The 23,384-nt window shown below is 52.5% G+C and overlaps 2 protein-coding genes across 4 annotated transcripts; both read left to right on the top strand.

Moving 5' to 3' along the window:
* Positions 1-4: 4 nt before the first annotated feature.
* NARS1 (asparaginyl-tRNA synthetase 1) lies at positions 5-7,280 on the top strand. 2 transcript variants are annotated; one of them, XM_063179481.1, is made up of 15 exons: positions 5-102; positions 688-770; positions 952-1,017; positions 1,124-1,216; positions 1,390-1,479; positions 1,628-1,706; positions 2,043-2,113; positions 2,365-2,451; positions 3,320-3,541; positions 3,644-3,843; positions 4,001-4,136; positions 4,742-4,855; positions 5,269-5,400; positions 5,679-5,810; positions 5,930-7,280. In XM_063179481.1, the coding sequence occupies exons 1-15, from the start codon at positions 60-62 to the stop codon at positions 6,059-6,061; spliced, it is 1,680 nt and encodes a 559-aa protein (XP_063035551.1). In that variant the 5' UTR covers positions 5-59; the 3' UTR covers positions 6,062-7,280. The 2 variants fall into 2 exon arrangements, with proteins under 2 accessions (XP_063035551.1, XP_063035552.1); XM_063179482.1 differs by having other exon boundaries at positions 45-102; positions 691-770.
* A 1,638-nt stretch (positions 7,281-8,918) lies between these two features.
* On the top strand, positions 8,919-20,732 carry FECH (ferrochelatase). 2 transcript variants are annotated; one of them, XM_063179427.1, is made up of 12 exons: positions 8,919-8,998; positions 11,141-11,246; positions 12,306-12,425; positions 12,741-12,889; positions 15,039-15,173; positions 15,379-15,485; positions 15,899-15,970; positions 16,169-16,267; positions 16,375-16,482; positions 16,805-16,969; positions 17,372-17,431; positions 17,690-20,732. In XM_063179427.1, the coding sequence occupies exons 1-12, from the start codon at positions 8,950-8,952 to the stop codon at positions 17,822-17,824; spliced, it is 1,305 nt and encodes a 434-aa protein (XP_063035497.1). In that variant the 5' UTR covers positions 8,919-8,949; the 3' UTR covers positions 17,825-20,732. The 2 variants fall into 2 exon arrangements, with proteins under 2 accessions (XP_063035497.1, XP_063035498.1); XM_063179428.1 differs by lacking the exon at positions 15,899-15,970.
* The last annotated feature ends 2,652 nt before the right edge of the window (positions 20,733-23,384 follow it).

The raw sequence follows: 23,384 nt of genomic DNA, 5'->3' as shown, positions 1-23,384 counted from the left end.
ACGCAAGGCGGCGGCGCGTTGGCTCAGCCCGCCCGTGATGCAGTTCCTGCGCCGCGGCCATGGCGGGGGACGTGCTGGGCAGGACGGCGGCGCTGGCCCTCGGTGAGAGCCCGACGCGCTCGGCCCCCACCCCGGTTCCCATTCCCATCCCTCGCAGCCCCGCCCGTGCCGGGCCCCGGCGGGCCGGGCCCGCAGCGCTGCGCTGGGGGCGCACCGGGAGCGGCCGCAGCGCCGGGCCGGGCCCTCCCCGGGCACGGGAGGGGCCGCTGCGCTTCTCGCTTCGGGTCCTGGCTGGTCCCCAGGCCCCGTGCCCTGCTTACCTGCGCAAAGCTGTGCCCTTTGGGAAGGAAGGGCTGCTCCTTCTGGGTCCCCGTGTGCAGCCGGTGGCTCCCGAGGGTTCGGGACCTCGGGAACCCTAGAGATTTTAGCAAACGCACTGCATCGATTGGTTTTTTAAATGAATATAGGATCTAATTCTTATCTTGACTGACCAGGTGGTGCATTTGAAGGTTTATCACTGCTGATAACCAGCAAGATTTGGTATATTAGAAACGGTTGGGTTGGAAGAGGCCTTTAACGATCACTTCTTCCAGCCCCCTGCAGTGAGCAGGGACACATCCGTGTGTGTCCATTTTCTTTCTCATAATTTTTTTTTGAGTAATTGCCCGTATTTGTCCTGTATCCCAGAAGAGCTGTATGTGTCTGAACGAGAGGGCAATGACTCCACTGGTGATGGAACACAAAAGAAACCATTCAAGACCGTGTTGAAGGTGAGTGTGGAAAACACTTTGTGCTTTGTTTGGCAGGGTGGAGTGTGTTCTGAGGCAAGTGATGGCCCTTGTATTTTTAAATGTTTCATACCTGTTTTTGCAACCTGAGCAGGAGCAAGGTGCCTGCTCAGGCTCTATAAGGATGATTTTGGTTCATTTTGGTTATTTTCCCTCTTTTTAGGCATTGATGACAGCAGGAAAAGAGCCATTTCCTACAATTTATGTGGATTCCCAAAAAGAAAATGAGGTGCTGTGGCATTGAAGGGTTTCCTAGTGGGAATTGTTTTCTGCACCTTGGTGTGAAGGGACACAGTGTAATCTGCTGTCTCTTGCTCTCTCCTTGAATTCTTTAGAGATGGGCCATCATTTCCAAATCACAGATGAAGAATGTCAAAAAGCTATGGCACAGGGAGCAGATGAAAAATGAAGCTAAGGAGAAGAAGGAGGTAGGTTTCAAAAGGAGCAGAGCACCTTTGTTTTCCAAAAACATTACAGTGTCATCATCATTCCTGCCCTTCCAAAAAAGTGGCATGTTGTTCCTTACTGGTGCTGCTGTTTCACATGTTATTTACAACTGGCCTGGTTACAGCTATTTAATAAGTAATTTTATTCCAACCAGGCTGAAGATCTCCTGAGAAGAGAGAAGAACCTGGAGGAAGCCAAGAAGGTTGTTATCAAGAATGATCCCAGTCTTCCAGAGCCCAAGTGTGTGAGTATGATCCCGTGCCTTGGCACGTGGTCTGTGCTAGGGCATCTGGCCAGCACAGAGACTATGCTGCTCTGGTGGGGGTCTGGATAAACTCCAAGAGGTGGTGAACCACTCCCCTATTTAATGGCTTTTATTCCCTGCCTCCCAGGTGAAGATCAATGCTCTGGAAGCTTACAGGGGGCAGAGAGTGAAGATTTTTGGCTGGATCCACAGGTTACGGAGGCAAGGTAAAGCACAAGCATGGTTTAGCCCATGCAGGGAGCTAGAACAAGGACAGTGGCCTTCAAAATTTGCACACAAAATGAGTCTGACAGCACCTGGCCTCAAATTTTAAACCAGTCAGGTGCCTTCTTTGGTTATCTCCATGATCACTGCAACACTGACAGTTGCCCCTAATGTGTGGACATACACACATTTCTTAGTTCAAATCTGATGGGATTTTCAGTTTGGAGGCTAGTCCTGCAGAATTTCCTTAACTTCTGTGTTTTAAGCTAGTCCTGCCAAATGAGGAACTAACCAGCAACTGCTCATAGTGAAACCAAATCCCTTCTCTTTTTAACTAGGAAAAAATCTGATGTTTATTGTCTTGAGAGATGGCACAGGGTTTCTTCAGTGTGTCCTTTCTGATGAGCTGGTAAGTTGTGATGTTGTGTTGTGTCATGAATTTAATAGTTCGTACCTCATCTGGTGTTCTCTTATGTAAATGTTATGTTCTCCTCAACCTACTGACTCAGTTGTGTTACTGTTAAATTGTATGTCACTGCAGTTTGTCAGTGTGAGAGCTGTTCAGAAGTGACTGTGGGCTAATGTGTGACTCCAGTGGATGCTGTAGCAAAGTGAGGAATAAAATCTTGCTCACCTGTGCCTCTGTCTGTCTCGCTGCAGTGCCAATGCTACAACGGGCTGGTGCTGTCCACGGAGAGCAGCGTGGTGGTGTACGGCACGCTGAACCTCCTGCCCCAGGGCAAGCAGGTACAGGAGCTCCTCGGGCTTCTCCTCCTCCCTCACGGGTCCCTGGTGTCCTGAGGGAGGCACAGGCAGAGGTGGGAGGAATCATTGCATTATTCCAGAGGGAATTAGGGCTAGAGAAAGAACAAAGCTCCCAAAGCTGTGCTGTCCAGTGTGAGACAGGTGAACTGTGGGACTGTTCTGCTGAACCGATTTTCCACTGATAGACAACTCCTAGACTATAACATGGAGAGCTGTGTTAAGTAAATGGCATGGTTTCACTTTCCTTAACAGATTTATTCAGTTTTTATTTTGTGAGGCTAAGAATTTTTTCACATCTCTTTTACTGAGGTGTGTTTGTAGGCTCGACCCAAGGTTAGGTAATGTGAGCCTCCACCATCACATTTTGGTAAAATTCTGTGGGTTAGCCTTTGAAAATCTGCATTTCTACCCTGAAAATGGCAGTGAATAAAATGGTTTTAGCTGAACTTAGGGGTTGAACTACAAATGGCATTTGTCAGGGGGGAAGGCAGCCGTGACCACACGGGAGCGCCAGTGAGAGCAGAACGCGGTCACCCTGTTTGGGTGGAGGGACCTTAGGGCCCATCCAGTGCCACCGCTGCCATGGCAGTGACACCTCACACCATCCCAGAGTGTTCCAAGCCACATCCAGCCTGGCCTTGGACACTGCCAGGGGTGAGGCAGCCACAGCTGCTCTGGGCACCCTGTGCCAGGGCCGGCCCACCCTCACAGGGAAGAATTCCTGATATCCCATCTGCCCTGCCCTCAGTCTGTGGGAAACCATTTCCCCTTGTGCCATCACTCCAAGCCCTTGTGAAAAGGGGCAAGCAGGGGACTTTTTCACCAGTGTTGGTTTCTCTCCCACTGGCAGGCTCCAGGAGGCCACGAGCTGAGCTGTGATTACTGGGAGCTCATCGGCCTGGCCCCGGCAGGAGGGGCTGACAATCTGCTCAACGAGGACTCCGAGGTGGACGTGCAGCTCAACAACAGGCACATGATGATTCGAGGTGAGAACATGTCCAAAATCTTCAAGGTGCGCTCCATGGTCGTGCAGGCCTTCAGGGATCACTTCTTTGCCAACGGATACTATGAAGTAAGTGTGTGTTCCCTGGTCAGCAGGTGACTGCTCTGGTGCCCTGACCCATCCGTGTGCTCAGTTCTTCACTCAAGCAGTGACAGCCCTCTTCTCCTGCAGGTCACACCACCTACCTTGGTGCAGACGCAGGTGGAGGGAGGCTCCACCCTGTTCAAGCTGGATTACTTTGGTGAAGAGGCATACCTGACCCAGTCATCCCAGCTCTACCTGGAGACCTGCCTGCCAGCTCTGGGAGATGTCTTCTGCATTGCTCAGTCCTACAGAGCTGAGCAGTCCAGGACCCGCAGGCACTTGGCAGAGTATGGACAGTTGTCCTTGTTTCTTTTTAAACAACTAGATTTCCTTTATGGTGTGAGATTTAAAGGGTTTGGGTTGTGGGTTTTTTAGATGAGTTTGTTTCATAGCTGAAGATGTGTTGCTGGTATGTGACTTTGCAGTGGTGTGGCTTTGTTCCAGGTACACTCACATCGAAGCTGAATGTCCTTTCATAAGTTTTGAGGATTTGTTGGACCGTCTGGAGAACTTGGTGTGCGATGTTGTAGACAGAGTCTTGAAATCACCTGCAGCGAGCTTGCTGTACGACCTCAACCCGGTAGGCACAGCAATGGGAACAGCCAAAAAAATAGGACCTTAAGCCTTTCCTACTCAGCACATTCCTTTGGGAAATGCAGGGCATGGCAGTGAGCTTACTTGCTATTTGTAAGGGCAAGAAGAATATTAAGCATAATAAGAACGAAAACACTGCAAGGCTGGTAAAGACCAAAGCAGGCAACTGTGGGGGAAGATGTTCCCTGCTAGCATGCTCCAGAAGCCAGCAGTGTGCCAGGATCTGTGGAAGTGTGTGCTGTGCCAGTGGAATAAAACCCTCCATCCCAGAGATTGGATATTGACTGGCTGGTGCTTGCTGATGGAGCATGAGGGAGTGATGAAACAAGTGGTCTTTCAGTTCCTCCCCTGGAATATGAGCCTAAAGCTCTGGAAATACTTCCTTATCTTTCCTCCCATGTGATCTATGAGATTTACTGGGCTTGAGATGGTTGTGTTTGGTTCTAGCTTTGTAGTGCTGAGCTTAATTTGTTCATTTAAGTGATAATTTCATGGCATGGGAGCTGGGAAAGGTTATGGATGTGCTGATCAGCTAGAAAAGTATCCCTTTTAAAATGGTGCTCCTGCACCTGTGTTTGCTCTTATCCCCAGGGTTTCCAGCCCCCCAAGCGTCCCTTCCGACGCATGAACTATGCTGAAGCCATCGAGTGGCTCAAGGAGCATGATGTGAAGAAGGAAGATGGCACTTACTATGAGTTTGGGGAGGTATGGCATCTAGGGATGCAGCTGTGGGTTGGGCGTTGATCTGATGCCCTTCAGCATTGGGATAGAAACGTGTGTTGTCACCTGCCATCAATTCCCTGGCCACACTTCTCCAGCATGTGAGACAGTTTGAAGGAGCTCAGGAGAACTTGACAGCATAGCCAGGGTTTTTTTTCCCCTTGGCTTTCTGTCCCATATATTAGAGAGACTTAGATTTTAATGGAACAGATTTTTCTTTTCCCAAACATGTGGGCTTTTATTTCTTCTAAAATAAGTTTTAAGAGTTTAGGTATATTAGGATGAAAGCATGGACATGTGCAGTGTGAAACTGTCTCATTTCATGCCCACTTCACCTGGGATTTGTGTATGGGTGTAGTTGTGGTGCTGAGTATGAATAAAGGCTGTTGTGACCCTAGGACATTCCTGAAGCTCCCGAGAGGCTGATGACAGACACCATTAACGAGCCCATCCTGCTGTGCCGTTTCCCTGCAGAGATCAAGTCCTTCTACATGCAGCGCTGCAGCGACGACTCGCGCCTCACCGAGTCTGTGAGTCCTTTAACCTGCTGAGGTAGCTTGGAGCATGCTTGGTGCGAGGGCACGAGTGCTGCAGGAACCCCTTGGGGAATCCCTGCCAGGTTTTTCTGCAGGTGCCTTGGCACAGCTGTCTGGGGTAGCTTGGAGCATGGGGATGTGTGAGGGCACGAGTGCTGCAGGAATCCCTTGGGGAATCCCTGCCAGCTTTTGTTGTGGGTGCCTTGCCACGGCTGTGTGGTGCCCTCTGCGGTGGCTTAGCTGTAAGTGGGCCGTGCTGTGGTGCCCTGCAGGTGGATGTGCTGATGCCCAACGTGGGTGAGATCGTGGGCGGTTCCATGCGCATCTGGGACAGCGAGGAGCTGCTCGAGGGCTACAAGAGAGAGGGCATCGATCCCACGCCCTACTACTGGTACACGGATCAGGTCAGTACAGCACCCGGGGCTTCTCCCTTTCTACAGGGCTTGACTGCTTTGTTTCTGGTGGTGTTACTGCAACTGCAAATGACTCGAAAATGTGTAATATCCCTCCCTGGATTTCACAGAGAAAATATGGTACGTGCCCTCACGGAGGATACGGTTTGGGATTGGAGCGGTTCCTGACCTGGATCCTGAACAGACACCATATCCGAGATGTCTGTCTCTATCCACGCTTTGTGCAGCGCTGCAAACCTTAGCCATCCTTGGGAAGAACTCCTGGAAAACTGAGCAGCTGATGCTTGGGAAAGAATGATACACGCTGCTGTACTACAGCCTGTCTGACAACAAGACTTCTGCAACCTGTTGCTAATCCAAATACCAGTTTAGGATGTGAAAAGGAAAAAAACCCAAAACCTCTTTTTTAAAACAATATACTAGTAATTAACTGGAAAAAGCATTAGAAAAATTGTTTAGGTGCATTTATGCTCTTGAGTCATCACAAAACAAAGATCCTGATAAGTTGTCATTTAGAAAACAAGATACACTTCTGCTTTTAATGTCTGTGACTTAAAATATGCTGGGCATTTGATCATTTTATTTTTAAATTTGCTTTCATTTTAATCTCTTTTCTCTTGGGGTTTCTTGTTGGGGAAGTCAGGAGTTCAAGCTCCTGGAATTCCCTAAGAGTGCCCTGTGAGAACAGTATGGAGAGGCACGAACAAAGGATAAAAACAGGAATAAGTTCCTTGGGCACTGCACATTTTAGTTCCTGCTGATTTAAATGGGGGTTCTCTGAGGTGATTCGATAGCAGGGTGTGAGTACAGTGCACTGCACTCCACTGTGAGGGGGCGGGCTGGGGCTGGGGCTTTAGGGTTCTTTCAGATTATTTATTGTTGCTCAGCGGTGCTGAGGCTGGCGAGGCAGGCTTTGCTCCCTTTCCCCAGGCTGTGGGTGGAGCTGCCGTGGGTCCATGCACGCCCAGCTGCACGTGTCTGGTGGTTCCTGGGCACGGGGATTGTGGTGCCTTTTGCTCCCTGTGTGCAGCCAGGAGTGACTGACTGAGACCCCGAGGAATAGCAACTGAAACACGTTGGGTTTTCAGACTGTAATGCCAGCAGGGCTTTCCCATGTCATGCTGAGATGTGTTCATAGAGCAGCTCCCTATTCCCTTGTGCTACTGCAGCTGAGCAGCTCCCCTGGCTGTAATGAACTTATCAGATAGGGATAATGAAATACTTCATGTGTTCAGTCATCGGTATCGTTTCTAGTCATAAAGCAATTCCTTTACCAGAGAGATGAAAAAGGTAGGTGCATCGTTTGCCACCCGCACTGAGACTTGGGCTGCATTTGCCATTCACTCCTGGAATTGCTGAGCTGTGGATACCCACATTTTTGTAATAAGTGATCGGTTTTCTTCATCTTGCATGTTATATAAACTGGTCTAAATCAGCAACCAATAAATTATGGCAACACAAGCTGGTGTGCAAGACAGTATTTGAATGCCTGTTCCTTTTACTGAGTCTGTGGAGCTTGCTGCTTGATACAGTGTGGACAAAAACCCGCGTACCCAAGTGCAGTAAACGTACCCCAAGAACTGGCATGAGCTTTTTTTTCCCCTTTGTAAACAAAATCCCCACTAATTAACTTAAAAGCATGATTTTTTTCTAATTTGGAGGGACCACCTCAGCTGCCCAGTGAAATGTGCTGGAGAGAATCAATGTGATGCTGACTAAGGCAGCAGTGCTGGGGGGAGCAGCCTGGACTTCTGGCACCAGGTAAATACTTTATAAAATACTTTCCTTTTATTGTCTGAAGGGATGGGAAGGCAGGAGTGTCAGGAAAACATCCCTTGTTTGGGATGAGTTCTCAGTCCTTAAACCTGACAGGGCTGAGCTGCTTTATAAAGGTTAAAGGCCTTCTTATCAGGGGAGCTGCTAGAGGAAGGCCTGAGGACTTAAGAAGTGCTCATGGAAGAGGCAGATCAGATAAGGAGCTTAAAAGGTGACCAGATGAAAGATGCTGTGGAACTTACCAGAGACTGCTGTGCAATTCCCTCACAGCTGGTGGAGAGAGGTGGGCTGGGATCTGGGAAAGATGCTGCAGCTCTTAGGAACACAGGAGAACCTGCATTTATTTTTATTAGACAGGGAAAACAAGCCTGCAGAAGAGAAAAAATGTGTAATCAGAACTTGGATCTCATCCTCACTTTCATTTTCCTTCACAGTATCTCCAGAAAGTGAGATTGGTAATTGGATTAGGAACTGGTATACTGGGCTGGCAGCACTGGTTTCAGGACCTTTCAGCCATGTCCCTGGCAGCTTTGGGATGACGGTGCTTTAGCTTTGATTAGATTACCACTCCTGACCGGCACTATTTTATATTTACCTGTGTTAACGTTTACCTGGCCCTGCTTTGTAGGGCACTTTTGAGGAGCATGTGGTGCTGCCAGCCTTTGGCACCGAGAGCTGGCTCTGCCCTCGGCCTGCTGAGATGTGGGATGCAGGCCACCCACATGTGCAGGATAAGTGCTGTGGTGTTTGTTCCTCTGTGTTTCAATTGCAGTATCCTTATCATAGAATCATCAAGTCCAACCACCAACTTAGCACTACCTCTGGAATTCCTAAACCACTAAACCGCATCATCCAGTGCCAGATCCAGATGCTTTTTAAGCACCTCCAGGGATGGTGACTCCACCATCTCCCTGGGCAGCCTTTTCCAGTGCCTGAATTCCAGTGCCTCAGTTTCTACTGGGAATGGAGGTTACCAGCTGAGCTCCGTGCTCCTGCACACTTGTGTCTGAGGGGCGCAGAGCCGAACTCTCGTCTCTCATACGGTGCCCGCTGAGAAAGCCCCCTGCATTTTTTACAATAACATTTTAAATCTCTTTTTAGAAGATTTTGCAGGTTTAAAAAGTTTTGCAGTTTAGAGCGTCACTTCAAACCGGGGCTCACTCGCCTTTATTCCGTAAGACTCCATAGGGGCTACTGAGGGGAGCCGGGGCAGCGCCCCCTGCGGGGCACCCGCCCCGGGCCCGCGGCCTGCTGTCCCCGGCCCGCCCCCTGGGCCGTGCGGGTGCTGGGGCGGTGCCGGGGCGGGGCCGGGGGCGGTGTGAGGCGAGGGGCGGCGGCGGGGCTGTCTGAGGGAATGCGAGCGGCCAAGATGGCTGCCGCTGCCGCCGCTGCCGCGCGTCACCGTGAGTGTGAGGGCGCCGCCGCGATGGCAGGAACGGGGGCCGGGGGCGGCGGGTGGCCTGAGGGCCGGCCGGACACCGCGGGCGCTGCGCGGGCGGGAGCGCCGCGGCACCGGCGGCACCGCGTTACACAACGCCCGAGAGGCGCCTTTCATAACGCTGACGGCGCTGGGGCCGGCGGGCTTACCGGGGCTGCGGGAGGGCTTCGCGGGGCTGCGCGCGGTGATGGCGGCGTCCCCCCACTGCACTGAGGGGGCCGCGGGCGCGGGGTCTCCGCGGGCAGCCCGCAGGGCTCTGTCCGGCCGAGGCCAGCGCGCCCCGGCCGCGGCCGCAGCCCCGCCGCTCTCCCGCGCGGCTTTTCTGTGCGGCTCTGTCTGCTGCCCGCCGCGGAACCGCGCTCTGAAACAGCCGCTTTTCTCTGCGGTTCTGTCTGCTGCCCGCCGCGGAACCGCACTCTGAAACAGCGGCTCTCCCGTCTGTCTGAAGGGGTTGGTGCGGGGATGCTGCCGGTGCCGGTCGCTGCCGGCCGGTGCGGGCTGTGAGCCCGGACTCAGCGCTGCCCTCCGGCCGCGCAGCTATCGTTCTGTCCCTGCCCGGAGGCACTTTGGGCTTACCCACCCCGCTGCTCGCTTTAGACTTTGATACCGTAGTGCCGCTTTTAAAACATGTGAAAGAGCACTTTTATCGATGCTCCATCAAGCTGGGATCGTACTCGTTGCACGTCTCACTCTGCGCTGTGTCCTTCACGATGCAGATGGAAACGTGCCTAAACCTCAGCCTAAGTCAGACACTTGCAGGGTGTCCTGGGTTGGAAGGGACTCCTGGTCATTGATTCAGCTCCTGGCCCTGCACCGGACACCCAGCAATGCCACCCTGTGCCTGAGAGCGTTATCCAAGCGCTCCTGGAGCTCTGGCAGCGTCGGGGCTGTGACCATGCCCTGGGGAGCCTGGTCGGTGCCCAGCCACCCTCTGGGCCAGGAACAAGAGTTCTTACAGGGCAGAAGTATCAATGCAGCCATTGAAACTTCCCTTTTTATTGTTCTCTATAACTGGCGTATAGTGCCAGAGCCTCAGAAAGCAATAACCCCAGAACTGGAAGTAAAAAATGATTATTTGAAAAGGACCTTTCAGGCATCAGCGATGCTTGAAGTTCTTTAGTTTGCAGCCTTTTGTATAAGTGCAGATGCAGGCATCCACGGCTAGGCACTCGTGATCCCATGTAAGAGGCTGGATTTGCAGGATGTGTTTTGTTGCCATTGATTTCAGCAGGTTTTGAGGCCGTTCAGCATCTGTTCAGGAGGTTATTAGAGAGCTGTGAGCTGTAAGATGCTCTTCCCAGCAGGTGGGTCGGCTGCCGAGGAGCTCTGTGCTGTTGGGGCTGAATTGCTGCTGAGCTCCCGTGGTCTGGCAGGGGAAATGTCACACTGAACAATTGCCGGAGAGACGGGGATGCAGAATTTAGCCTTATTTTTTTTTTCACCATGAGCAATTCACACTATTTCTGTGCTAAAAGAATACCGTGTAATGACGATGAACTCCTGAGGAGAACGAAGTGTGCCTTTGAAAAGGCAGGCTGTAAGCTGTATGGAGCTGTATGGAATATGGGTTGGAAGGAGCCTTAAGGATAACCTTGTTGTGTTTAGCTTCAGGGCTGAATAAGGAGATGCTGGAGTGAGTCCAGAGAAAGCCATGGAGATGCTCCAGGGCTGGAGCCCCTCTGCGCTGGAGCCAGCCTGGGAGAGCTGGGGGTGTGGAGGAAAGAAGGATCCAGGGAGACCTCAGAGCCTTTTCCAGTGGCTAAAGGGGCTCCAGGGAGCTGAAGAGGGAGGGGGATGTGTGCAGACTTGTACATGGAGTCTGGAGTTGCTGCTCAGCATTCAAACAGGAGCAGATGTCTAACCTGCATTGTAGACACGGTGTGGAAATCCTGTCCTGTCTGGGATTAGCCCAGGTGTGTCTGACCCACAGGAGGAGTGACACAGTCTGACGCTTATTCCTCAGGGTCAGCCCCTTGTTTCCACCGGGTGTTTTGGAGTTATGATTGGAACTCACAGATGAGCAAGCCTTTGCTTTGGATTTTGGTGTGCTGGGGGGTTTCTGTGCTGTGCCGGGGGTATCAGCACTGACAGGGCTGTGTCTCCGCAGTGCTGAGGAGCTGCAGCCAGCTGCGGGTGCCGCTGCGATGGAGAGGCCAGGCCACGGCGGCGGTGGTGACGGAGAGCGCCCGGCTGCAGGAGCAGCCCCAGGAGCGGTGGGTCTGTGTGTGTGTGTGGGTGTGTATGAGGTGTGGGTGCCCTGTGTGTGTGTGCAGGCCCTGCCTGTCCCGATAGCCGGGCTGGGCTGCTGTGTGTGTGCGATTGTGTATCTGCCTGCCTGCACTCACCCTGCTGGGCAGGGACAGCCCTGCGCCTGCACAGCCCCTGAGCCAGGCCCTTGTCAGGCCTGAGCAGTGCAGGGACATTCATTATTGTCACTGTTCATTGTCATCCTGCTTCCTGGGTCTCATTCCTTCTGATATGTAGCAGACAGGGAATGGAAGCTGAGGTCCTGAAACATTAGGGCAGGTCTGGGCTCTTCTCAGTGCCCTGTTGTGAGACTTTGGCCTTAACAAAAGGGCAAAGCTCCCTGTGCAACCTGAACCATCTGCTGGGGAACTGAGAGACTGGTCTCTGGGCTCCCTTGGGCAGGGCAAACAATTCCATGGGGAAATTGGGTGAGAGTTGTGATCAGCAGCCATTCTGTAAATGCTGATACCGCCATCTGTGCTGCTGTGCCCTGTGGGACGTGATCCTTACAACAGTGTGCCAGACCTGCACCCAGATAGAAAATCCATTCTGGAAAAACCCAACTCAAACACAACTGCAATGAATTGGTGTGTAGAAAGGCTCCTTGCTGCTGTCAGTGCTGCAGGAGATGAGATGTGTCCCCACAGTACAAAGACAAAGACTTGTGTGAGTGGCTCATTTGCTTTCCGGGGAAGCTGCTGCTTGGTTTGGCTGGAATGCACAGCTGAGACCCTGTTTTATAACCTCCCTTAGAACCAGCAGCTGTGAGACAGCTTTCTTAGTGTGTTTCCAGCTAAAGTCTGTGTTACAAAGTGGTTTCCTTTTAAAAAAGCAAAGATCATGTAGATACTTGTGTCTGGCCATTCCTGTTTCTAGTGCAAGTGTTTACATAAGCAGGAGGAGCCTTGGGTTAGGAGCTGCCTTTGCAAAAGGCAAATGTGGGAGGATGAGCTGGTTGTTTTGTCATTGTAATAAAAATACAAGCAGTGGGTCACTAGGATTTGGAATCTCTCTTGTTTTCCTAGGAAACCTAAGACAGGGATCTTGATGTTGAACATGGGAGGCCCGGAGCGGCTGGACGACGTCCACGATTTCCTGCTGCGTCTCTTCCTGGACAGGGATCTGATGACCCTTCCCGTTCAGAAGTGAGGAGCACTGGGATCTCCTGTGGTACAGGCGGTGCTGGGTGTTGCTGTAACTGTTTGCTCTGTGGAGGGCAGCACTCCTCGAGAGTGCTTCCTCCTGGGAGCAGTCAGGGCAGGGGACAGTGCTGGGACCCTCTGGATTGGGCCTGCCGTGGCTGTTCTCTGTTAGCTGCAGGCCGAGGTGTGGGGAGGGGGGTGGAGCAGAGCACCACACGAGCCGTGCTGCATTTGGCAGGGATTGCCAGGCCAAGGCTGCAGGGCAGAGCTCGGGAGGGGGTTTGGGCTGCCTGGTAACGCGCCCCTGTCCCGCTGCAGCAAGCTGGCCCCGCTGATCGCCAGGCGCCGCACGCCCAAGATCCAGGAGCAGTACAGCCGCATCGGCGGCGGCTCCCCCATCAAGAAGTGGACGGCGCTGCAGGGAGAGGGCATGGTGAAGCTGCTGGACAGCATGTCTCCTGGCACTGGTACTGCTCTGCTCAGCCCCCACGGGCTGCTTCTGCTCTCTGGCTTGGGACCGTTTGCTGCAAAGCAGCTTTGGCTGCCTGGTTTCCTTGTGGGGTGGTGTGCGTTCCCTCCCTGCTGGGAAATCCCATGGCAAAGACAGTGCAGGAGGGATTCCATTCATTGTGAGGTTGTTATGGAAGGAAGGCTGGGCTCGGGGAGCCACCTCTGTCTCTCCTGTGACCATGGGAAGATGGCTGTGGCAGACTAAGTGTGTTATTTTCAGGTGCCAGGAGTGTCCCTCGGTGTGTGGCACTGCCAGGCACCGTGCCTTGCCCTGTGAGCCCTGCTTGGGCCTGAGGAGGCCTGCGCTGAGGACAAGTGGCTGAGGCCTAGAGGGGAGGAAAGGGGAATGTATTTCATGTGAGCACCAAGGTGGGCGTGGGAGGGGGTTCTCAGCAGCTGCTGCAGGGCTGAGAGGAGCACAGCTGGAGCAAAGACAAGGCTTTGTAGATGGGCAGTGCAGGGCAGGCTGAGCAATAGCAGTGAGCCCCACCCGGGGACACAGCAGGAGATAAGGCTAGGCAGCTTGGCTGGCAGGGAAGGAGAGGCTCTCTTTGCCAGTCCTTCGTGATGGAAAACCTTCAAAGATGAGTACAGCCTCCTTTCCCTGTCCCTGTGTCACAGAATCCCTCCCAGCAGGGATGGCTGGTATGGGCTAGCCTGTGCCACTGTGCCTGGTAGCATCAGTTTGAGCTGGGGTCCCTGCAGGTGCAGTCAGAGCCTGAGGCCTGCTGTGTCATCCGAGGCAGGAGTGCTCTTGGAGCAGGAGCCCTGAAGGGTCAGCCTTGCAGCAGGTTCTGCAGATAAGGCTTGGAAGGTTTATCTGCTTTTCCCAGTGTCCCGCTCCCACTTGCTTTTGTTTGGTGACCACTCTCTGTGCAGTCACACCCTTCTCTGGGCACCTCTCCCACCTGATAAGTCCTCTGGAGACTCCTTTTTGACTTGACAGCAGCTGCAGTTTAACAATAGAATGTGCAGAGCACTATTATTTAAACAGCCTGTGCGCAGACACCAACGCCTCTCTTTGCTGCCCATGCCCTGGACAAAACCTGGCACTGGGAGGGCATTGCTTCCAGGCTGGCCGCGTTCTTCCCAAAATGTCCTTTGCCAGGTTAAACTCCTCCAGTCCCTGCTGTGGTCAGTCAGACTGCTGTCTTTAGTGACACTGAGAGATGTTAATGGGGTTCCTGGCTCAAGGGCTCCTGAAGTTGGGTCTTTTATTTGCTGCTGCTCCCAGCTGGGAGCTCCCCTGCCTCCTGCAGAGAGCTGGGGCTGAATAAACCTGTTTCTGAATCCTGCACAAGTGTACGGAGTGGAGCCCAAGCACAGGACATCTGCTTCCTTCAGAAACCTGATAAATGTTAGTTCAGAGCCACTGACCCAGAAACCCTGACAAAGAAACTTTGCTTTTGTTCTCATAAGAACCTCTGTCCTCCACTTAAAAAAACAAACCAGCAAACCTTCCCTGCCTGCTTCCCATCCCTAACCAAGCCATGCTCCCAAAGCTGGCACCCAAAAGATTGGAGATAAAAAACGGAGGAACCTGAGATCTCCTCAGGGAGAATCACATTGCTGCCAGAATTAGGTGTTAAAGCCATGCAGCTTTTTATGAAAGCCCTCCGAATTCAGGATGGGAGAGCACGTGTCCCTGATTCACTGCTCTGCTGCTTGGGTGCCATCAGAGCAGGCGTGCAGGGCAGGGAGGGCAGCTGGAGCTGTGAGGGCATCGGGGTGTTCATTTAGCTTCTGCTAGTGACACTGTTTTACCTTTATGTCCTTAAAATCAGGAGTTGCCCTGTGAGACACCAGGGCTCTGTCCAGGCTGGGAACTGTGCCTCTGCTAAGTGCAGGAGAAGCAGGCTAATGATGTTCCTGCAGAAGCAAACCATACTATAAATCACTTTTAAATTCTAATCACAGCCCAGTGAGGTACCAGAAATGTGCTTACATGACAGAGCTTTACCAAAGCAGCCAGAAAATACCAGCAGGTTAATGGCAGAAAATACCAGCAGGTTAATTTCAGCAGTCCAGCCGCTGTTCCTGTGTGTGTGACGGGTAACAATGTGTTTCTGTGTTTCTCCCTGTCCCTGCCCTGCCGTGTGTGTGCAGCCCCTCACAAGTACTACATCGGGTTCCGCTACGTGCACCCGCTGACCGAGGAGGCCGTGGAGCAGATGGAGAGGGACGGCATCCAGAGGGCCATCGCCTTCACCCAGTACCCCCAGTACAGCTGCTCCACCACAGGTGAGCCCTGGGAGCTCTGGCCAGGCTGCAGTGCTGTGTGAGCTGGGGTGTAATTGTTCCCGCTGGAGACACTCGGCTCTGATTTACGGCTGGGTTTTAATTAGGCAGCATTTTAAAATATGATTATAGCTTGCTGCCGAGCTGTTCCAGTCTGACAGCTTGCTGGTGGCCTGGCTGAACGTGTGTTGTGAATCCTCTGTTTCAGGAAGCAGTTTAAATGCCATTTATCGCTACTATAACCAGAGAGGGGAGAAGCCCAAGATGAAGTGGAGCATAATTGACCGATGGCCCACACATCCCCTTCTCATTCAGGTGTGGATCTGAAGTTATACATTTTCCTTTAAAACACAGAAACAAACACTGAGGGAGGATAACAGGAAGGCTTCAATCTGAGGGTGCATTTTAGCTGTGTGATGAAATAGGTCTTGTCTACCATGTCTGAAATTACAGGAGGAGAGTTATTTCATGCCCCATGCTTTGGCAGGATAATGTGTGAAAGCAACCACTGTGCACCTCCTGATTTAAAAGCTGGGGATGTTACCCTAATGGTGGTGGCTGGAAGGAACCTCTGCAGGCCATTAGTCCAAATTCCTGCTCAGAGCACCTCTGTGGCCAGCACACACAGAGATTGTGTTGCTTTGTCAGATTCCCCTCTGGCAGCACAGGGTAATTCCTGGCTGTGGCAGGAGCAGTGAAGGGAAGCCTTCGTGCTGCTCTCTTTCCAGAGAAAAATGGCTCTTTGGTCTTCACGAGGGAGCTTTCGTGGGGGTTTGCAGTTTCTGTGGTGTGCTGAGCAGGTGAGAAAGCACCGAGGGCAGGCAGGGACATGGGAGCTGCCTGTGCTGGTGACTCTGCTGACACACTGAGTGTGGTGCACACTGGGGAATTTGGGAGTGCTCGAGGCAGCAGGGACATGGGAGCTGCCTGTGTGCATCTCTGAGCAGGGATGCCTGCAGTGTTCCCCACTCAGGGTTTGTTTGTGTTTCCCTGAGCAGTGCTTTGCCGATCACATCCAGAAGGAGCTGAACCTGTTCCCACCAGACAAAAGGAAAGAGGTGGTCATCCTCTTCTCAGCCCACTCGCTGCCCATGTCTGTGAGTTACCCAGGGCAGGGTGTGGGCACACAGTGTGGGAGTGCCAGGCAGGCCTGGTCCTTCCCAGGGTGTTCACCGTGCCAAAGGTGTGCTGTGCTCGGGTGCAGGTGGTGAACCGTGGTGATCCCTACCCTCAGGAAGTGGGAGCTACTGTCCAGAGGGTCATGGAGAAGCTCAACTACTCCAACCCTTACAGGCTGGTGTGGCAGTCCAAGGTAAGTGCTCGGGGGAGCTGAGCAGGTAAAGCCTGTGCAGGGTCTCACTGGACTGGAAAAAATACACCTTATTTATTATTTTCTTCAGTCTTGTTCAGGCCAGCCCAGGTTCTGTTCCTTTGAGATGTAATGGTGGGAAGCGTGTCTTCATTAAACATTCCGTGGAGAGAGTGAGAAGTACAACCAGAAGCAGGGAAATAAAAAATAACTGTTTGTATCCCATCCATAACCTGCTCTGTCATGCTGCCTGAGGAAATGTGGGTGCTCTTTGTAAGAATGATTTAATGAGCGTTTTCCCTTTATTTCTGCCTTTTTGTTCCAGGTTGGACCAATGCCCTGGCTTGGTCCCCAGACAGACGAGACCATTAAGGGCCTGTGCCAGAGAGGAAAGAAGAACATGCTGCTGGTCCCAATAGCATTTACCAGTGACCACATTGAGACTCTGTATGAGCTGGACATCGAGTATGCCCAGGTTTTGGCCAACGAGGTCAGTGCTCTGTGCGTTTAGTCCCTGCTCTGAAATTATTTCTCCTGCGTTCCAATTTGCTTTGTAGTTGCTTCTTGCAATATTATTTGGGGTTAGCTTTATTTTCCCGTAAATCAAAAATTAACCTGAACTGGCTTAACCACAAAACAGGTGGGAGTTTGTCTTTCTAGATTTAGGTGTTTAAACCATTACAAATATTGCTCAAAAACAATGAGTCATTTTCATTCATTCAGTGAATGAATGACAACACAATGTAATGTTGCCCCATAGTAATTTTTGCTGTGATGCTGCATTTAATCCACTCCTTTTGGGGTGACTTTTGAATGACGTGGGAAGATTTTGGAGGCTACTCAGTGAAGGATCAGAACAGGTTTAACTTTTTCCTTCTTGTTTTTGATTCAGTGTGGAGTTGAAAACATCAGAAGAGCGGAGTCTCTCAATGGAAATCCACTGTTCTCCAAGGTATGTGCTATGTTGCAGTGGCTGTACAGGTTTGCAGTTGTGTTTCCTGCTGGGTGTGGGTGTTTTCAGGTGGTTTTAAGGCATTTTGAGTTTCAGAGCAGCAATGGAACCCCGTGTGGCTGATGTGCCCAGCACGGAGGGGTTCCTTGTGCCGCAGTTTGTGCGGTTTGGTCAGGAGGGGACACGGGGTGCCCGGGCTGGGCTGGGGGGATCGCACAGCTGGATTTGCTCCCTCTGACCTCTCCCCGCTCCCCGCAGGCCCTGGCAGACCTGGTGTGCTCCCACCTGCAGTCCAACGAGGTGTGCTCCCGGCAGCTGACGCTGTGCTGCCCGCTGTGCGTCAACCCCGTGTGCCGGGAGACCAAGGCGTTCTTCAGCAGCCAGCCCCTGTGAGCAGCCAGCGGCCCTCGGGACAGCCCAGGGCTGCTGCGGCCCTGCAGCGCGCACAGCCTGGCTGGGGGCATCCTTCTGGAGTTTCCTTTGGTTGAGGAGAGTTGTGGGAAGTAGGGAGATCAGGGCATTTATCCTGTCAGGTGTGAGGAGATCTCCTGTCATCCGACCCCGATGGGACTTATTGTGAGCCCAGTAGGACACACTGAAAATCCTACACAGCTTTTTTACAGTTAGCTTCTATTTCTATGCAGGGATTTATTGTGTGCAGGGTGGTCAGGAGCTCATTAACTTGGCCAGGTTGAAGGTGCACTGATTTTGGTTTTGCTTGAGGTGCAGTGTGACCAGCACAGTCTGTTGTCTGTTCTGAGAGGGACTTTGCAGCTGGCTTTGAGACTTTGGAGATCAGGTTACTTCTAGTGCTTTTTAATAAGGTGTGTATGTGTATATATATTTTTTTTTATTTTTTTTTTTTAGAACATAAAGATAAGGCTTTGTTTTGTTTTGGTTTTCTCCTGCCGGAAACTTCCTGTGAAAGCTTAGCTGGGATAGAAGAACACACAAAACTTGTTTACATTTTCTAGGAAAAACATTTTCATTATCTGCAGAAAAGTATTTGAAGAGGATAAATTGAAAGGAATTAGCCTGCTTGGGTGATACTGGAGAATTTGCTCCATTGAAACTGCGTGTTTCAAGTCTAGCTGGAGCATGTGTGGAAACATGTTGGCTTATCTGTTAAGCAGAATGGGGTTTAAAATTCTTTTTATTTTATTTAAAAAGGGCTTTTTTCTGTTTGGTGAAGTAAATGTAGGAAGTCAGGCTTGTTCTCCAGGAGGTGTATAGATCCACTCTGTGCTTTCTACTGTGCCACAGTACTGTGGTTTTGTGGGGTACCTATGGAGTGCCGTAGGTAGGATTGATGTGGCTGGATTGCTGTTGTTCAGACGGAGACGATGGGTCAGGAGTGGTTAGGCTTTCACGCTGCAGATGCCTGAGCACAGAGGCTGCCAGCCCCCAGCAGGGCCGTGCTGGCAGGGCCCTGGCACCGGGCGTGCCCCCCGGGGCACAGGGTCCCCTCCTGCCTGCCTGCCTGCCTGCCTGCCTGCCTGCGGGGCAGGAGCAAAGCTGTGACCGTGGCACTGAGCCCTTCGTGGGGCAGCCTGCTGGCACCTCCTGGGGCACCCGTTTACTTGATGTCCTTAGCACTGAAATGCCAGGACCTGGGCACTGCAGGCTGGTTCCTGGAACTGCTGGTGGCTGGGAAGCAGATGCTGTGCTGCTCAGCCCGGCTGATCTGCTCAGCAGTTTGCACCTCAGGTCCTTTGGGCGCAGGGTGTTTAAAGAGAGAAGAGGCCTCCTGTGGTGTGTTAGGGGTCTGTCCCGTTCTGGTTTGTTGTTGGAATCAAGGATGGGGTACCAAAGGAACGGATGGATCCCGTGTTGAGCACCCATGGAGTGCTGTAAATCCCAAATACCTCTGGAGAGCTGCTTGCTCCACTGCCATACCTGCTTCCCAGGGTGAGACAGACTGAGATTCCTCCAATGCCAGAACCTCCTGCAGCACCCTGTTCCCACAGAAAGTCTTCCTTGACCCCTCATGACTGTGCCTGTTTCAGTGGCAGGGAGCCAGGAGCTTCTCTTCTCCCTCCTCTCCCTCCCCCTGGGCTCTGCTCGCTGCCTGGGCAGGGAAAAGGAGCACAAATGTCCAGGATGTCTGGGAACACTGGCCTTACACCTCTCCTTGATAAAGAACTTCCTCTGTTTCACTCCTCTGTGTGACTTTGGGATCAGTGCAAAGCAGTCTGGTCTGTCAAATCTTCCTGCCCACTCCTGTTTCCTCACAGCTGGGGGGAACGTGGACCTTCAGGTGGTCCAGGCTGTGACTACCACATTTACAAGTGTGGAAAGCAGAGGTTAACATCATATGAACCTTGTGGTATTATAAATACAGCTGGCTTTTCATTTTCATACTGGAGAGAGTCCTGTCAATACTAGCTGGCACTGATTCTGAGGCATTACATTTGTCCCCTGTAATAAAAGGTACTTAAAATTCACTTTTGAGTGTTCTAACCACAAGCGGGATAATTACTCTGTTGCTGCTATTACAGCATCATGTGGAAATCACTTAATTTTCCAGCTTTTATCAGATGGAGCCAGTCTCACAGAGCTGGTGGTGCTGTTTGCTGTCAGAGGGTGGTTTTCTCAAGGTTTCTGAGGGGTTCCTCATCTCCCAGGCCGATGGCCAGCGGGTTGGGTGAGTGTGTGCCCTGAGGAGAGATGGATCCATGGTGCAGGTGCCTTCCTGAGCCCTGTCAGTGCTGTGTCCCTCTGAGTCTGCAGCTCACCCAGCACTGTGGAGCTCTGGCCTCAGGATGTCAACTGGAAATTGGAGTTAGGAATGCCCATGGTGTCCTGAGGGAAGAAATGGGAGGGAAAGGGGTGAGCTTGTTTTCCTGCTTTAACACTCTGCCGTTTGGCTTATTTTTTCATTGTTGAGTGAATTTTTCTTTTTGAGTCTGTTTTTAACCTGTCCCTGGGTCCTCGCTGCATTTCAGAGAAGGTGCTGTGCACCAGAGGGTGTGGGTGGTGTCCGAGCTGGCTCCTGCTGTCCCCTGGGAGGAGGATGGCACAGCTGAGCTCAGTGGGGCCGGGCTTTCCCTGGGGGTACCTGGAAGCTCAGTGAGCTCTCCCTTCCCACCACCATCACCTTGGAGTGCAAGCTGCAGGCCAGAGCAGCTCCTTTGGTTCTGTTAATGCCACATGTGTACAGATCCTTGCTTTTGGCCCAACATATGCATTTCACATTGACCACGGACTTCCATTTGATGTAACACAGCAAATTTGGATACTCCTTCTGTGTGTCGTTTGCCATAAGGATGGAATTCCAATTAAAGTTCTTTTAAGGAAATAACTGAGCTGTGTGTCCTTGTAAGAGCTCTTCATGCTGGTGTGTGAAGGGTCTCTGCCCCTCTGGTGTCAGGTTGGGGTGAGTGACACCCTCTGAAAGGACTGAATGAGGGGTTTGCCCTGGTGTGGGATCCCACCTGATGGATAATTTATTCTGTTCCCTGTTAGCAGTCTCTGGGCAGCTCCTTGCTGATGTTGCTAATTAAGTGCTGGATTGATTATTTTCTAGAGCAGGGATTGGAGATGTTGGATACTTGAGCTGGTCCATTAGTGATAGGGGAGAGCAGGATGCAAGCCCAGCCCAATGGAAGGTGGGCAGTGTGGAGCAGAGCAGTGATGGTGCTCCTGCCCTTCTGGAACATCAGTGCAGGCTTTGCTGGGTTACCTTTCAGTGGGGATTGGCTGTGTGAGCCCGGCAGAACTTGGGCAAGGTCATATTTGAATCCACAACAGTCTCTGACATTGTGGAAGCACTTTTCCTTCCCTCTCTCTTTCTGCAGGGCTCACTCTCCACCTGCTTTCCTGCTTGGCCATGGGTTTTTTGTGTTTCCAGGAGCAAATTTCTGAGGATGTATGGGCTGTGCTGTGTCTCTCATGCACTGTGGAAGTACTTGTCTCCAGCAGCACAACCTGGGTGAGGGATTTGGCTGTCACTCAGCATTTCATGCCCTACTTCTGCCTGTAGAGCACAGGGATTTGCAAATTTGGACCAGCTCTAAAACCTGCCTTTTGTCTTCCTGCTAAATTTGTGCTCAGCACTAAGTGCCAGGAAGAGGTTATTTAATCTGAGTCCATTGGCCTGGCTGATGAGCATCCTTGCCATGACTCTGGAGATGGATTGTCTGTCCAGAGAGGGATCATCTCCACACACACAGCCTTTGATCCCCGGGCTCAGAGGTTGCTCCTGTGACACCTGAGCCCCAAAGGCCCCACCAGGCCACCACGTGGGGAGGGAGGGATTTGCTCCTTCCCACGCCAGAGCTGTGCAGAGCAGGCTTGGAGCACTGCCCTGGTGGGAGCTGTCCCTGCCCCTGAATGTCTGAGGCTCTGTTCCAGCCAGCCCGGGGTTCTGTGAGTCACTGGAGGTGCTGCTGTGCTGCCATGGCTCACTGGCAGGGAAAGGGATGCAGATCTGGGGCCTGGCAGTTCCTGGAATGACGCAGAGGGAATCCAGAGCGCTGCAGTCTCCTGTCATCTTTAAGGATGATCCCTAACGTGTGAACATCACCCGCTCTTGAGGCCTAATTGCATTTCTCCAGCGAGCAGGGGCATTTCCAAGGCAGCTTAAACGAGCACTTAAGGGATAATGCTGGGAGCCCTCTGGGGGGGCTCTGTGCCCAGGCTGGGCTCCTCACAGCCAGCTCCCCCAGCGCTTTTATCCGCAGTCATTGGGCTCCTCACAGCCAGCTCCCCCAGCGCTTTTATCCGCAGTCATTGGGCTCCTCACAGCCAGCTCCCCCAGCGCTTTTATCTATCCCAGAGTTATCGGGCCATTAGGGTTCTCTTTTACTGCCCTGGAGTTCTCGTGCTGTCAGGCGGGAGGGGAGGGAGGTGTAACACGACCCAAAGTGGTCTTGTATGTTTTAATCTGCTGGTTTAATATCTTATGGCTTCCTGCCATTATCCCTTTCTGAGCCGGAGCCTGGAGTCGCTCCTGGAGGTTTGCTGTGTGCAGAGGCTGCAGGCAGCGTTCAGTGGCTTTCTGCACTTTCTGGCAGGCAGAGCGCGCCTTGGCTTGCTCTCGCTGTGTGTGGGCACTGGTGACAGATGTTCCCACCTGATGATCTCGCTGTGCTGTCCTGCCACGCTGCCTATTCCAAGGTGGTTTTTTTGTCCTGGCTCTTTTCCTTCAGCACCTCCATCCCACGTGTGCTGAAAATCAGTGGCATTGCAAAAGCTCCTGCTGTTTTCCTCCAAAGAAACCCACTTTTCTCACCCTGACTTGCTGTTGGTGTGCAGCTTTCCCTGCGGGCTGCATGCCAGGCTGTGTCCCGAGGGAATTCCCGCAGGTTTGAAGTGCTGTGCAGTGTTGGGATCGGAAGCGCCGCCGGAGCCTCATCTGCAGCGGGAGGAGCCGTGCTGTGCTCAGGGCGGGTCCCACACGGCAGCTCGTTCCCGCCGGGCTCATCCCGACAGAGGCACTGCCCGAGGAGCAGGAGGAGGATGGCAGCGGTGCCTGCTCCCGAGGGGCACTTACAGCACTTTATCATGGGATAGCCGTGATTCCTGGCAGGGTTGGGAACAGTGAGCTGAGGAATGAGCTCCACGGCTCCAGAGCTGGCCCTGGACCCCAGCTCAGGGGCACAGCCTGGCACTGGGAAAAGCTGATGCTGATGCAGCATCCCGGCCCGGCTGCAGTCCTCCCACACACCCAGCTCATCCTTCAGCTTAATGAAATGGTCCCATTTCCCTCCTCCAGCTGTGCCCACTGCTAAGTGCCTGGAAAATGCATCCCCGGGGGAGCAATCCTGCGAGTGAGATGGAAATGACCTGCCGCGGCTGCATTAGTCTCGGTGTCACCACTCTCGCCTCTCTGCTGCTAAAGGGTTTTTACCCTTCCTGTGCCTCTGCAGCCCTCCCCAGCACAGGCAGGAGGAAAGAAGGCCGCAAGAGCCACGGCCTGGGCTCTGCCACACAAAGTGCTGAGGAGGCAGCT

The sequence above is a fragment of the Melospiza melodia genome, chromosome W (genome assembly GCF_035770615.1).
Source record: "Melospiza melodia melodia isolate bMelMel2 chromosome W, bMelMel2.pri, whole genome shotgun sequence".
NCBI lineage: Eukaryota > Metazoa > Chordata > Aves > Passeriformes > Passerellidae > Melospiza > Melospiza melodia.
This window is presented reverse-complemented; position numbering and strand designations above follow the sequence as displayed.